Source organism: Meles meles, chromosome 2 (genome assembly GCF_922984935.1).
Source record: "Meles meles chromosome 2, mMelMel3.1 paternal haplotype, whole genome shotgun sequence".
Lineage (NCBI taxonomy): Eukaryota > Metazoa > Chordata > Mammalia > Carnivora > Mustelidae > Meles > Meles meles.
The window spans coordinates 89,288,284-89,301,220 of NC_060067.1; the positions used below are offsets into that span (position 1 = coordinate 89,288,284).

Genomic DNA, 12,937 nt, shown 5'->3' on the forward strand with positions numbered 1-12,937 from the left:
AACAAATTACCACAGAATCAATGAATTAAAACAACACAAATTTCTTATTTCAGAGTTCTGGAGGTCAGAAGTCTAAAATGAGCGTTAGGGGGCTAAAATCGAGGTGTTGCTGAGCTGCACTCCTGGAGGCTCCAGGAAAGAGTTTTTTTTCCTTGCCTTTTCCAGCTTCTAAAGGCTGCCTGTGTTCCCTGGCTTCTAGGCCCCCATCACCCTGACTTCTGCTTCTGTGCTCACATCTTCTCTGACCCTGACCCTCCTGACTTCCTCTTATAAGGACCCCCGTGATTATATTGGGCACACCTGGATAATCTGGGATACTCTCCCATCTCAAGACCCCTAATTTATCACATCTTCAAAGTCCCTTTTGTTACTCGTAAAGGTAGCCTATTCACAGTTTCCAGGGATTAGCCCATCACACCAGCCGTGATATTCAAAATGCTTTACAACTGATATGTCACTTAAGTCAGGGTGTCTGATTCTCAGAAAGGTCTTGTCATAGTGCTGGAGCAGGACCCTGGAGATCCTGGCACACAGATTGATGGAGAGTAGTGAGGGCTGGGAGGTCTCAGGGAAGGACTGGGGTACGTAGGACGTTGAGGAGGCGCTCCAGGGCTGCAAGGAGTGGTTCTCTCTAAGCAGTACGAAAGGCTTTTTTGACATTTTTACAAGCAGCACAGCCACACCTGTGTGTTTTGGCTGACCACTGACCTGCCATGCTCTTCCTTATCCATAATCAACACACAAACTTTCCGGGACTTTTTTTTTTTTTTTAACTTTCTGGGATTTTTATCATGTGCAGCATTCAGCCCTGTTACCTGGAATGTCTATTTAAGCCTCACCGCAACCCTATCATTAGGTCTGTACTTAACTTTCTTTTGCATTAACCTACCTGGGGTCAGATGAGCTATTAATTGCTAAGGCCTGGATTTCAATTTAAGCACTTTACTTTAGAAATTGAACTCTTAGCCACTGCGGTTAGTGTCTACAAGGAGTCTCACATGTCTTTGGGCAGCTAAGGAAAGTGAGTACAAAGACTATGCAGACAATGTCGAGGGGCCAAGTGGCAATCATTCGTCCACAGTACTTCATAGGTTTCCCCAGAACCCTCCCCTACCGAGTTCAGTGATTATAGGGAGGACCTCCTGATCATATGGTAAGTAACCTGAATAGCCCTGAATAGATATCCTATGATAAAAAAAAATCATAGTCAAGCAAATCAAGTACATGCAAAGAAAACAATTACAGTAAATGTGTGTAAAAGTTTAGAAAGTACAAACTCCATCTTGGCTACATAACAGTCTAGCATAAAGTAGGGTGAGGGCATGCAATGAGATAGATGAAAAATGAAGGAATAAGTAATCAAGAGTTTAAATTGTAAGATCTACCTGCCTGTGGTACAAATCTACTTCTGGTTAGAATGCTATATTTAACTTTTTCAAATGGGTAGAGCAGTAGGAACAGAAGAACATCAGGGAGGAAGATGATAAAACCACTTGGACTCTGAGTCTTTCATAACATCTACCTGGTTGTAGTTAGAATAGTGCTGCTCATCCCCAGAGGAATTAACATCTAAAATAAATAAGTAACACTACCTCAAAAGAAAAAGGATAATTTATGGGTATTTTTGATTTTGCTACTGAAAAAATTTTTGGTTTGGACAGGAATGAGTATCAGTACCTTTCATACATTTAATTGATGCATTATATGGAAGAGATGGACATTAAAGGGTTTTGTTTTGTTTTAAATGAAGGTAGAGTGAGATCCTGATTGGGAGATGGGATGAATTTCTTCAGAATCTCTTGGAATCAATTATGATATATTTAAAAACCACATTGTTAAGTAAAATGTTAGAAGCCAATGTTAAAGTTCTTTAAAGATGTTCTTGGGAAGAACTGTAAGCAAATCTTACTTTAAACCCTTTAAGCTCATTAAAATCCTAAAATATTCTTGCTAGTTTGGAAAATACCCCCGATATTTAAAGTTTCCTAAAATGTAGTCCGTCTCCTACCTTTATGATGGAATACTGGATGATTTCAGTCAAAAGTCATCATTATTACTCTAAGAATGAGTCCTGCAAGAAAGCACATGTTGCCACTTTACTCATTATTGAAGTGCCCTTATGACTGGCAGAGGGAACAGGTAAGATGCTAGGGGAGGCCGAGAAAGAGAGATCAAAGTGTTTTTGTTTACTTCTTTGAAGTTTTGTAGTACCTACTGTTTACCATGCATGCTTCTTGATTCATGCTGAAAATTGGAATTCACCCATTTCTCTTTTTCCTGTCTAAGATGCAGATGGGGCACATTTCGTTGACTCCATCAATCCCTGCCCCCACGCATTAGCACATGCACACGTATACCTAGCCAGTGGAAAAGAAAAAAGAGTTACTCACATTCATCCATTTTACAAAGATTTCCAGGCTGCAATGGGAGGGCTTTACCTCTCCCTGAAGGATGAATAAATAGGTAGCTTTACTGACAACCTGTTCACAGTCAAACTGCAGTGAAAACTGAGACCAAGGTCTTGCTCTACTGGCATTTATGAGATCCAGTGCTGGCAACATGGAGAAGATAGTCATCTGCCTGATGGTCATCTTCTTGGGGACAGTGGCCCATAAATCAAGCTTCCAAGAGCCAGATCGCCACTTGATTAGATTGCGTCAACTTATAGATGTGGTTGATCAGCTGAAAGATAATCTGAATGACTTGGTAAGGCCATCCTTGTCACAACAAAATTTAAATAATATTCTCCAATTAATATAAAAGGAACTTTTTGACTTATAAAAATAACCCAGAACTAATTTTCTTTTGCTCTAGGACAATGAATCTCTGCCAGCTCCAGAGGATGTAAAGGTAAGACCAGTTGAATTTATTTGTGACATATATGTGGTACAAGTTTTTAAATCCAATTAAGAAAGTCATTAACATAATTATTTAGGAACCTACTTAATTTCAATGAGTTTGGGGGCTTAATAGTTAGTAAAACAGTTATTTTTATTTTGATCAAACATTCATTGGTTTACCAACAAGCCAACTAATAAAACATTGCATAACTTGTAAAATATATTTTTAATCTCCAAATATCTCTAAAAGTACTTCCAAGTAGTATTGTTGCGACAGAATAACAAAACGATACTATGATCAATTTCTGAACAATAACCAACTAACTACATTTTAAGAGCCCTTGTATGTGAAACTTATTCAGCCCTCCTTGGCAAACCTATCTAAGACACATAGACACACACTGGAAGAAGCAGAATTCCCTTTTAATGAAAAGAAAGAAAGAAAAGAAAAGAAAGAAAGAAAGAAAGAGAGAAAGAAGGACAGGAGGAAAGGAAAGGAGGAAAAGGAAAAGAAGAAAGGGAAGGCACAACATGGGAAAATGGTAGACTGGAAATCAGGGCTGTCCTTTAGAATATAATTCCCATATACCTTGGCCTCAGTGAGTCTTGTCTTTGGCCTTTGGAGAGGTCCTTCAAAAGGACTATTTTCACAAACTCATCCCATTCTCTTAAGCCATTTAAATCCATTAGGTCCCAGGAAGAAAGCATCTAGGATATAGTTCAAGAGTGCTCCGTGCTGATCTTTTCCTTAGTAACTTTGCTCTAGTCTTCACGTCAGGTAACCTGAGGAGATAAATGCAATTGGGGAAATGTTTTCATTGTCACAGACCTTTAAGTGCATAAATTAGAGTTACAATAAAAGTGCTACCAGTAATTAGGACACTACAAAGGGGAGGCATATAAAGATACATTGCAGAGAAAACAATTATCGTAAATGACTATGTGTAAAAGTTTAGAAAGTGAATGAGTCACAACTATTGCTTCTCTCTAAAATTCACTCTCTAGCTCTGAACCTAACCACTCTCATTTACTAGGCCTTTTTCTAATAAGCAGCATCTAAAATGAAAGTAGCACATTCAGCTTATTGGAAAGACTTTTCCAATAAGTGAGAATATTCTTAATCATGACCTAATTATCAAAATATGCATTTTCAGCATCTCACGCATTTTATTTAACTGCTGTGGTTAGAGTCCTTTTGCACCAGCCCTGTCTATAAGTTGCAAAATGAGAAATAGGGAAGATTTCCCATTTTCTAACTTGAATTGATCCAGTAGGTACATCCTTTGTTAAGTATCTATGCTTTGTTGAAGATAGAGATTCTTTTGTTTTTGTTTTACATCATAATGAGTTTTTTTTTCTTGGTGACACTGTATCTATCTGACAATCTTATCCAACAATGCTGGTTATGATACAAGTAAGAAGTGGTGTAACTAAGATCTTTAAACTATGTTGGCAGGCAAACTTAGGAAGGAAAAAAAAAATAGTTAAAGGCCACAGTAGATTTATATCAAGTTTTTCAGGGCTAGCATGAAAGCAGGGTCTATAAGAGATTTGAAAAGATTAAAATGATTAAGGAAAATAAATTCATTTACATGTTGTATGTAAATGTTGCTACAAATATTGATTATCTCCAATCCCTAATTGGCTTTGCCAGGCATCATTCTCTTTCTTTCTAATTACATAACCAGTGGTCCTCATCTGATAATGACTTTACCCCCCGAGATCATCTGACTTTGGAGAAATTTTTGGTTGTCACAATTGTGTGTAGGGGATTGGTTTCTATTGGCATCTAGTAGTTAGAGACCAAAGGTGCTACTAAACATCGTAGAATGCAAAGGACAGTCCTAACAACAAAGAATTATCTAGCCCCAAATGTCAATAGTGTTGTTACTGAGAAACCCTAAACCTGGTTTGTGTGTAGGTTAAAGTAATCTCCACTAAGACTTCCTAGTGTGGGGGCGCCTGGGTGGCTCAGTGGTTTAAGCTGCTGCCTTCGGCTCAGGTCATGATCTCAGGGTCCTGGGATCGAGTCCCGCGTCGGGCTCTCTGCTTGGCGGGGAGCCTGCTTCCTCCTCTCTCTCTCTCTGCCTGCCTCTCTCCCTACTTGTGATCTCTATCTGTCAAATAAATAAATAAAATCTTTTAAAAAAAAAAAAAAAGACTTCCTAGTGTGAGTGGCCAGGCCTTTCTGTGAGAGGGGTTAAAATAAGCTAAATGGAGGTAAATATTTTCAAACACTCAGTTGCAAAACAACAAAGCCAAATGTGCTCCCTTGCAAAAGCAGCACTTGACTGTTCTCTCTGTTTGTTACTCTTGCTTTCGACTTCCGTACTTCTCCCGCTGTTCTGCAATACTAATGTAGGACACATAACTCTTCATGTTATCATGGGTTCGAGGATGAAGGAATCAAAGTTTTGCCCTCTTAGTTTGTTGCCACCAAGGCACAACAAAGGAAAATAACAGTTATACTCCCAGATGGTGGCGCTATGCATGATTTTGGGTTCATCCTTAAACCCTGTAAGTGACAGAGCACCCAAGGCTCCCTGAAGCAAGGTTAATCTCTTCATGCCCCTTTTCAGTACATCCTTAAGGCAGTTAGCAGGACAGCTCCTCCACTTCTTTTCCTCTTTGAGGCTGCCTTTGATGTGCACCCAAAACCAAATCCAGCAGTTCTTTGTCCTGGACCACACATCGCCAAGGCCCACTCTGCGGCTTGCAGAAAGCACAAAGCAACATACCGCATTGCTTATTGACACAGGTGAACAAGGAAGGGCAGGAGAGACAGCACAGCCTGTCAGTATGTGTATCAGCATCAAGATGCCATTTAGAGGCTTTCAGAAAATCTTTCTCAGGTATAAAATCTTTCATCACTGATCATGACCATTCCTGGCAATATCAAGGGAGTTCATTTGGTAGGGCCCCTCTACTTCTTTGGAACATAACTTTCTTTCAACATACATATGTAAATGTTAACTCAGCAAAATGGGCTTCTGTGAGAAATGCTGGTTTTTCAGATCATCACGGATGAAGCAGTTAGTGTTTTCAGTTTCAGCTGGAAAATTTACCTCTTTAAATATGAATATTATTTTTTTCCAGTAAGTTAAGCCGGTTGTGGTCAAAAAGAAGAGAAAAGAAAAAACTTCAACAAACATGAACATGTGGTTTTCAAGGAAAAAAAAGTGCTATAATTAACATTTATAAATAGTTTCTATTAAATAAGCATTTTGGCAAACATATGGAAAGGATATTACCTTGCCCTTATGAGAGAGGCAAGCTGCTCTGATATAAGGAAACCAGATAAGCTGGTTTTCGGCTTGTGGCTATGTATGCAAAGCAAACCTGATGGGGTTGTATCTTAAAGATGCATGTTATTAATCAACATTCATACTGGGTAAGCATATGGGTTGGAAAATGCAAAGCAGGCCAGATGCTATTTTCAGCTGATTGTCCATAAGAAGACTCAGGTAAGTTTGTTATATATGGGACTGCCCTTGTAGGGACTGAGAGAGACGGAGGTTTCTGGTTATATGGTAGTGACTTTCACACACATTAATGCAATGAGGATACAGCAACTAGGGTAGGGTGGGCTGGGGATTGAAGAGCATATTATACATACATTTGCTGAAAGAAAAAAGAAACTTGGATACAAGTTCTTAGATGAGCATTAAAATGTTTGCAACAAGTCAGTTTAAATTTGGTTCTTACAATAAACTCCATTTTATTTTTAGTTTGATTTTTAAGATTTTTGACTTATTCACTACTCACTACTTATTTGACTAAACCAAGAGGCAAGGTTTTGACTCTCCTTCTGTCCACTTCTCCATTCTTTGAGATACTACCCTTAGTTTCTAAAGAGCAGTCTTCCCTTCCATTGGTTGGCCAAGTCTCAAATTCTGTTCCTTGACTTCTTGATTCAGGCAGAATCCTACTCCAACTGATTCAAGAGTGTGAACAGGATTTTAGAAGAGTCATGTGTACTATATCACAGGTGTAATGAATCTTAGATATGGAATAGGCCGTCAAAGGTCAAAGCCACTTCCTTTCCCCAAAGTAGGGGTTTTGACTCATTTATTTCATTTGTCAGCTCCACATCTATTTATTGAGTATTCGCCAACAATAAGACATGATGCCAGGTATTGTACAAGATCAGATGATGCTTGAGACAGGTCACCGTTAGATGCTCTCACATACACTGTAGAGAGAGAGAAAAAAAACAAGAACAAATAAAATTGATTGTTAATTGTACTACAGCATATCTCACCCAAAGCTGCAACTAGGCATAGTGTAACTTTTAGAAAACTTGTTCTAAAACCAAACCAACTCTCCCCCACAAAACAAGAAGATCCTGCCTACCACCCAGACTTCAAGTGGAATTAGGAATAAAGAGCTAGGGAAAAGTGAGGCTCTTCCCTCTTGACTGTGAGGCAGGACTATGGTCTCTCTTCCCTAATATGGGGTGATATTTCAAATGTCAGGTGCCTCCTTCTCTTCAGCTCAAAGATTAAGTATGATGTGAACTTATTCCTCATCATCTGCTGAAATAAATGTGATCTAATACATTGTAGTAGAAGTAGAAAAAGAGGATTGGGAAGATCATTTTTACTTTCTGAATAACTTTTGTTTTGTTAACATATATACAAATCATTTCTCTTTCAGAGACATTGTGAGTGGTCAGCTTTTTCATGTTTTCAGACGGCTCAACTAAAGGCAGCAAATACAGGAGACAACGAGCAGAAAATAAAAGTATTAACGAAACAGCTGAAGAGGAGACTACCTCTCACAAATGCAGACAAAAGAGAGACACACAGACCAGTAAGATTGTTACTTGTTATCTATCTTATTTGTGCTTATTAACTGTATCTCTTACATGATATAACACACAGAAACCAGAGATTCTGGTGCTTTGCTTCCAGTTACATGTTATCATATATGGTGTATTTTGAGAAGGGGAGTCACCTCTTCCAAATCCACAGACTTAGAAGTGCCCGGAAATTCTAGAATTTTCTAAAAGTCCCTGGTAGCTAGAAGAAGTTGCTGTAACTTCCCAAGGCGAGGAAGTCACTAGGTAGAGAATCCAATTGTGACTTACTAGTTAAATATTATTCTCTCATTTCTCTCAAGTTACATATAACTTGTATTCTTATTAACAGATCCCAGTTTTTGCACAAGAAAGGAAATAGCCTACAAAAATCTCAAACTTGGCCTTCTTCTCTTAAAAAAATATTATTGTCCTGTACAATCATAGAACCAATACTACATTTAAATAGATAGACCTATTTGGCTGGAGAATTTTAATAGTCCCTGGTTTTAGGAGGTCCTACTAGGTATACCCTCTTGTATATCTCTTCTTATGCCAACTCTCCCCCACAAAACAAGAAGATCCTGCCTACCACCCAGACTTCAAATGGTGATACTCTCATGACTAACTCAAGAATGAATAGAAACCAGTGGATAAACACATAAGATAAATGACTGCAAAATATTTTTTAATCAGTTCTCTCTCCACCAAGGAATTTCACATGTGATTAAAATGAAATCTTAATGGCTTTTATTTTCTTTAATTGTTTGGCCAGGTTGCAATGTGAAGAGTATCCCTCTAAAACTTTTCCAGAAAGAAAGGAGCTGAGCCTGTGTTTGCAACCTAATAGCAAAGATTCATGAAATGGCAGTGCTGGCATTGAGCTTAGAACTCTCTAGTTAAACACCTCCAATTGGTAGATGGGGAAATGAGACCTACAGAGGTTAATTGACTATCTTAAACCCCACAAATACTAAGTGGTAGAATGAGAACTAGAACTTCTATCTCCTAACTTTCAGTCAAATGCTCTCACCACAACATCAAACTGACTTATAGATGCTGAATATCAAGCAGTGGCCTGGTGTTTGCTCTCAAAAAGAATAAGGATAAAAAAGAAAAACCTAGAATTTAAAAAAAAAATATATATATATAAGCGGGTAATACACATATGAAATTTGTTTACTCTCCCTATAATCAACTAAGTGCAAGTTAAGGAAATCCTACTCCTATCCAATCAAAAATTTTAATAATACCCAACAATAGTAAGAATGGTCTGCGTGAACAGAGGTAAACCTTTTCACAACATACATCAAGAGAAAAATTTTTATTCCTTTCATTTAGTAATTCTACTTCTAGAATTTTATCAAATAAAATAAAGATGCACATAAAATTATTCAGAAATGTTCTTGCAGCATTGTCTGTAATAGTGAAAAGTTAGAACAATCTATGTGTCCAAAAATAGTAATAGTTTGATACAATGTTGGAATACAAAGCAACCATTATGCATCATATTTTCGAAGAATATTTAACACGCAGGAAATGCTTGTGATATGTTGAGTGTAAATAAAGCAAATTACCATCAAGTTAAAAAACATAAATGCAAATAAAAACCATACTGGAAGGATATATATCAAAAGATTGCATAGTTATCTCTCAGGATAGGATTACAAGTGATTTTTCCCATTGTTTTTTCCTGAACAATTTTATGTGCATCCTGAATTTTTTTCAGTGAACATGATTTATATCTCTAATTGGAAAAAAATAAATTTTAACTGAACACTTTATTACGTAGGAAAAATGTTTTAAAGGAGAATATTATTCTTTCATTAATTTCTAGACATGCCCCTCATGTGATTCTTATGAGAAAACACCACCCAAAGAATTCCTAGAAAGACTGAAATCGCTCATCCAAAGGGTATGTAGCTGCAATTATGTTTGATTTTCTACTTTGTAATTATCTACCCAGATTGCTGCTTCTGTTTATGTTACTCATGGTATATTATTTCCACAGATGATTTATCAGCATCTCTCCTAGAACACATGGAATTTGAAGGATCTAACTTGAAGCTGGACACTATATTACATACTCTAACACAGTAGTGAATCTCACTTCTTGGTTTCTAAATGGAGGAGTACAACATATTAGTGATGGGGAGAAAGACTCAGATAAGTATTCAAAGTCAGGATTATTTCCCCCCAATTACAATGCAGTATTTCAGTTTGATCCACATGCTTTGTTTTGATCAACCTGAAAAAGGTTTCTACTCAATTAGAGTTTGATTTCCTGTGTTATGGTTTCTATGGTTTCTAAAGTTTTTACTTGATATTATTGCCCAACTATGATATTCCTTTATTGGAGGAGAAGCTTAAAATTTTTAGCCAAAAATGTAATTTGGGAACTTATTGATCTTATATTTACCTTGATCTTGATTACCACAAGAATGAGGTCTCTGATGATCATAACTTAAAAGTTATACACCTTCGTTCAAGCTGAGAAATACAGAAGCATACAGTCAAGATGAAAAGTTGGTCTTTATTCTTTTAAGGAAATGAAAACCTAGTGTTTAGAAATGTAAATCTGAAGAGCTTACTTTTTATCTCAGACTATCTAATGTATAAATATGTAGTTTATTTATGTGCCAAGGGATAGTTTTACTAGATGGCTACAAAAAAGTCTTATTCCTTTATTGGGATTTATCAAAAATATTTAAATGCTATAGATATGAATGTATTTATGGAATACACTCTTTAATCTTTTTTTTCTTTGAGTGAGTTTAATAGTACCTTTCCCAGTTCAAGTGCCCTTATAGGCTAACATTTTAAGCTTGTGGAAATGGCAATTAAAACCTACAGAGGGGCATATATCAGGTGGTCTTCTGAAACAAAATACATTTGAAAAGTCTTGTAGCTCTCATCTCAAATCATTATAATGATTGCATGGGAGTGAGCTAGTAACTCCAAATGTCTGTCACCTTTCTTTCTTCCTTTCTTTTCTTTCTCCTTTTTAAAGTGACAGACACCTTGTGCTCGCATGCTTTGCATAAGACAAATTCAATCATCTATATAAGATCAAAATCAGGAGACAAATCAAGAGGCCAAGACTCCTGTCCTCATAGAAAACAGACCTTGCATAAACATTCCAAAATTTCAATCATGGATAGTAAAAATAAGAAACCTGCTCTAACTGCCATTTCATATCAACTCCAACAGAGTTTATTTAAATATGAAGCTAAAAACTCTAGAAAAATAAATTTTTTGCCAGAATATTATAAGCTATTTGAGAATCTCTTATTGTTAAAATGGCTGTGAATGTGCAAGAGGATGTGGGATGGGAAACACTGTATGTTCTGAGAAGAGAAAATTATCTACTTAAAAGTATTTTAAAAAAAAGTAACAGACAAATTTGAAGTTCTGAAAGATACATTAGCCGTCAATAATTTCATCAACTCTCAATGAAATGTTGTATCATCAGAAACAAGGTATTCTGCTTTAAAATGTTATTCCGGAGGGGTCATGTAAACAATGACGATGATAACATGCATGGAGAGCCTGCCTACGTGTCAAATGGTGCCAGCCCAGACTGCTGGGATAAAAGTAGAAAGCGGCCACAAAGTTGACTAGGAAAGGGTGAAGTCTGTATTTCTTGTTTCTGGCTTTATAGTTGTTGACTTCTTTGACACTGTGATTTTATATTTAAAATAATTATTTATTTTGGTGTGTTTACTGTTAAAAATCTCTGTTCTAATCCTTTGACCAGAGATTCTACCTTAGAAATAAAAATAATTTAATGGGGTGTTGGTTAAGAGCCTTCACTAAGCTGAGTTTAAAGACTCAGGTAAAGATCCTAACGACACCCCAAGAAAAGCACTGCATTGGAACAAACAAGATGAAGAAATAAGACTTGAACAGTTCCATCTTCACGGCTCCATGTTCAAGGTTTACCCAGCCCTCAAAAGGGATATAAGGCTTACCTATAAACATTATTTTCATCTATGGTTGGTGATACAGGAGGCCTGAAATTTTGCTGGCTGTGAAATCACGGTCACTTGCTTAAATTTTTGGGGTTTCTATTTCCTTCTCTGCAGAATGAGGGTGTTGGACTGAATCTCTAAAGTCTATTCTGCCTTTTTTTAGAGCTTTATGTGTTTTTGAGTCTCTAAAATTCTGGATACTCTTATGGGAACAGCTGACCATACTTTTGAGTAAAAGTTTAACTGAATTTAATGTTCAGTTACACAATCTAATTCAATAGCATTTGTAACAACACTCATTGCAGGAACAAAAGAGATGTTCCAAACAAACAAAAGGAAGGAAGGAAGAAAAGAAAGACAGAAAAGCATTGCAGTAGGTCACAGAAATTCAGGGAAAATCAATCATGATTTTTACTATTGTAGCAGAAAGTGTCTTCTTTGGACACGTATAAAATTGTAGCATTATTATTCTATATTATTGCTCTGTTGTATTTACATTTGCATCCGAGAATTTAGTTTTAATGCAAACTATGTACTTTATAACTTAATAATTATTTATTATATATTTGGTTTTAAATGTTTATGTTCATGGCTTCTTATTTAAGACTTGGTCATATTAAATACTTCCCAGTCAGTACAACTGTCTTTGTGATTCCCTGGAAACCCTTAATTCAATAGCCTAAGTAGAAAATAAAAGATGATTCTCAGTTTCTGGGAGCATATTGTTTTTATATGTATATTACAAAGACAATCTTCTCTCCTTACATACTTCACTGAAACGGAATCTTGGACTCCTGTCTCTACCTTAAGGATACCACTTCCTTTTGCAACTCTCCCAAATGTATGGCAAGTCCTGGAAGACTTGAAGATATCCTTCCCAATGCCTGTTATGTGCACACTCTTATTTAAAACTCTTTCCTGCTTTGACATTTATTCCATATAGCTTTTCTCTTCCCTTACTTGTCATTGATGATTGTCTTCTCCTGGTCACTCCTTCATCTTTTCTGGGGAGTTAGGCATGTTCTTTCCTTGAATTCAACTTCTGCCATTATCTTGCGTAACTTCATTTGCCAATGGGGATGATTCCACCAATACCACAACTTCCCAGAACCTTGACTACCTCAGTTCCAAACACCTACATCTTTTATCCCATCATCATACCATTCCCATAGCCATGTGTCAGACTTTATTGCCTAAAACTATTCTCTATACGATATCCTTACATATCTGAAGTCATCACCTGCTAGTCTCTTAGTTCTCAAACTTCCTTACTTCTACAACATTTATCTCAAGACGCCATCACAATAGCCAGGACTTTACCCTTCCCC

General features: G+C 36.8%; 1 protein-coding gene across 1 annotated transcript; it reads left to right on the top strand.

The window, feature by feature from the left end:
- Window positions 1-2,538: 2,538 nt before the first annotated feature.
- Window positions 2,539-9,673, top strand: IL21 (interleukin 21). The gene is made up of 5 exons (XM_045984553.1): window positions 2,539-2,706; window positions 2,815-2,850; window positions 7,497-7,652; window positions 9,476-9,553; window positions 9,650-9,673. The coding sequence occupies exons 1-5, from the start codon at window positions 2,539-2,541 to the stop codon at window positions 9,671-9,673; spliced, it is 462 nt and encodes a 153-aa protein (XP_045840509.1).
- The last annotated feature ends 3,264 nt before the right edge of the window (window positions 9,674-12,937 follow it).

Coding starts and splice junctions, on each gene's coding strand:
- IL21 (XM_045984553.1), top strand. CDS start 2,539: ATGAGATCCAGTGCTGGCAACATGGAGAAGATAGTCATCTGCCTGATG. Junction 2,851..7,496: donor CAGCTCCAGAGGATGTAAAG/GTAAGACCAGTT, acceptor TTTCTCTTTCAG/AGACATTGTGAGTGGTCAGC. Junction 9,554..9,649: donor TGAAATCGCTCATCCAAAGG/GTATGTAGCTGC, acceptor TTATTTCCACAG/ATGATTTATCAGCATCTCTC.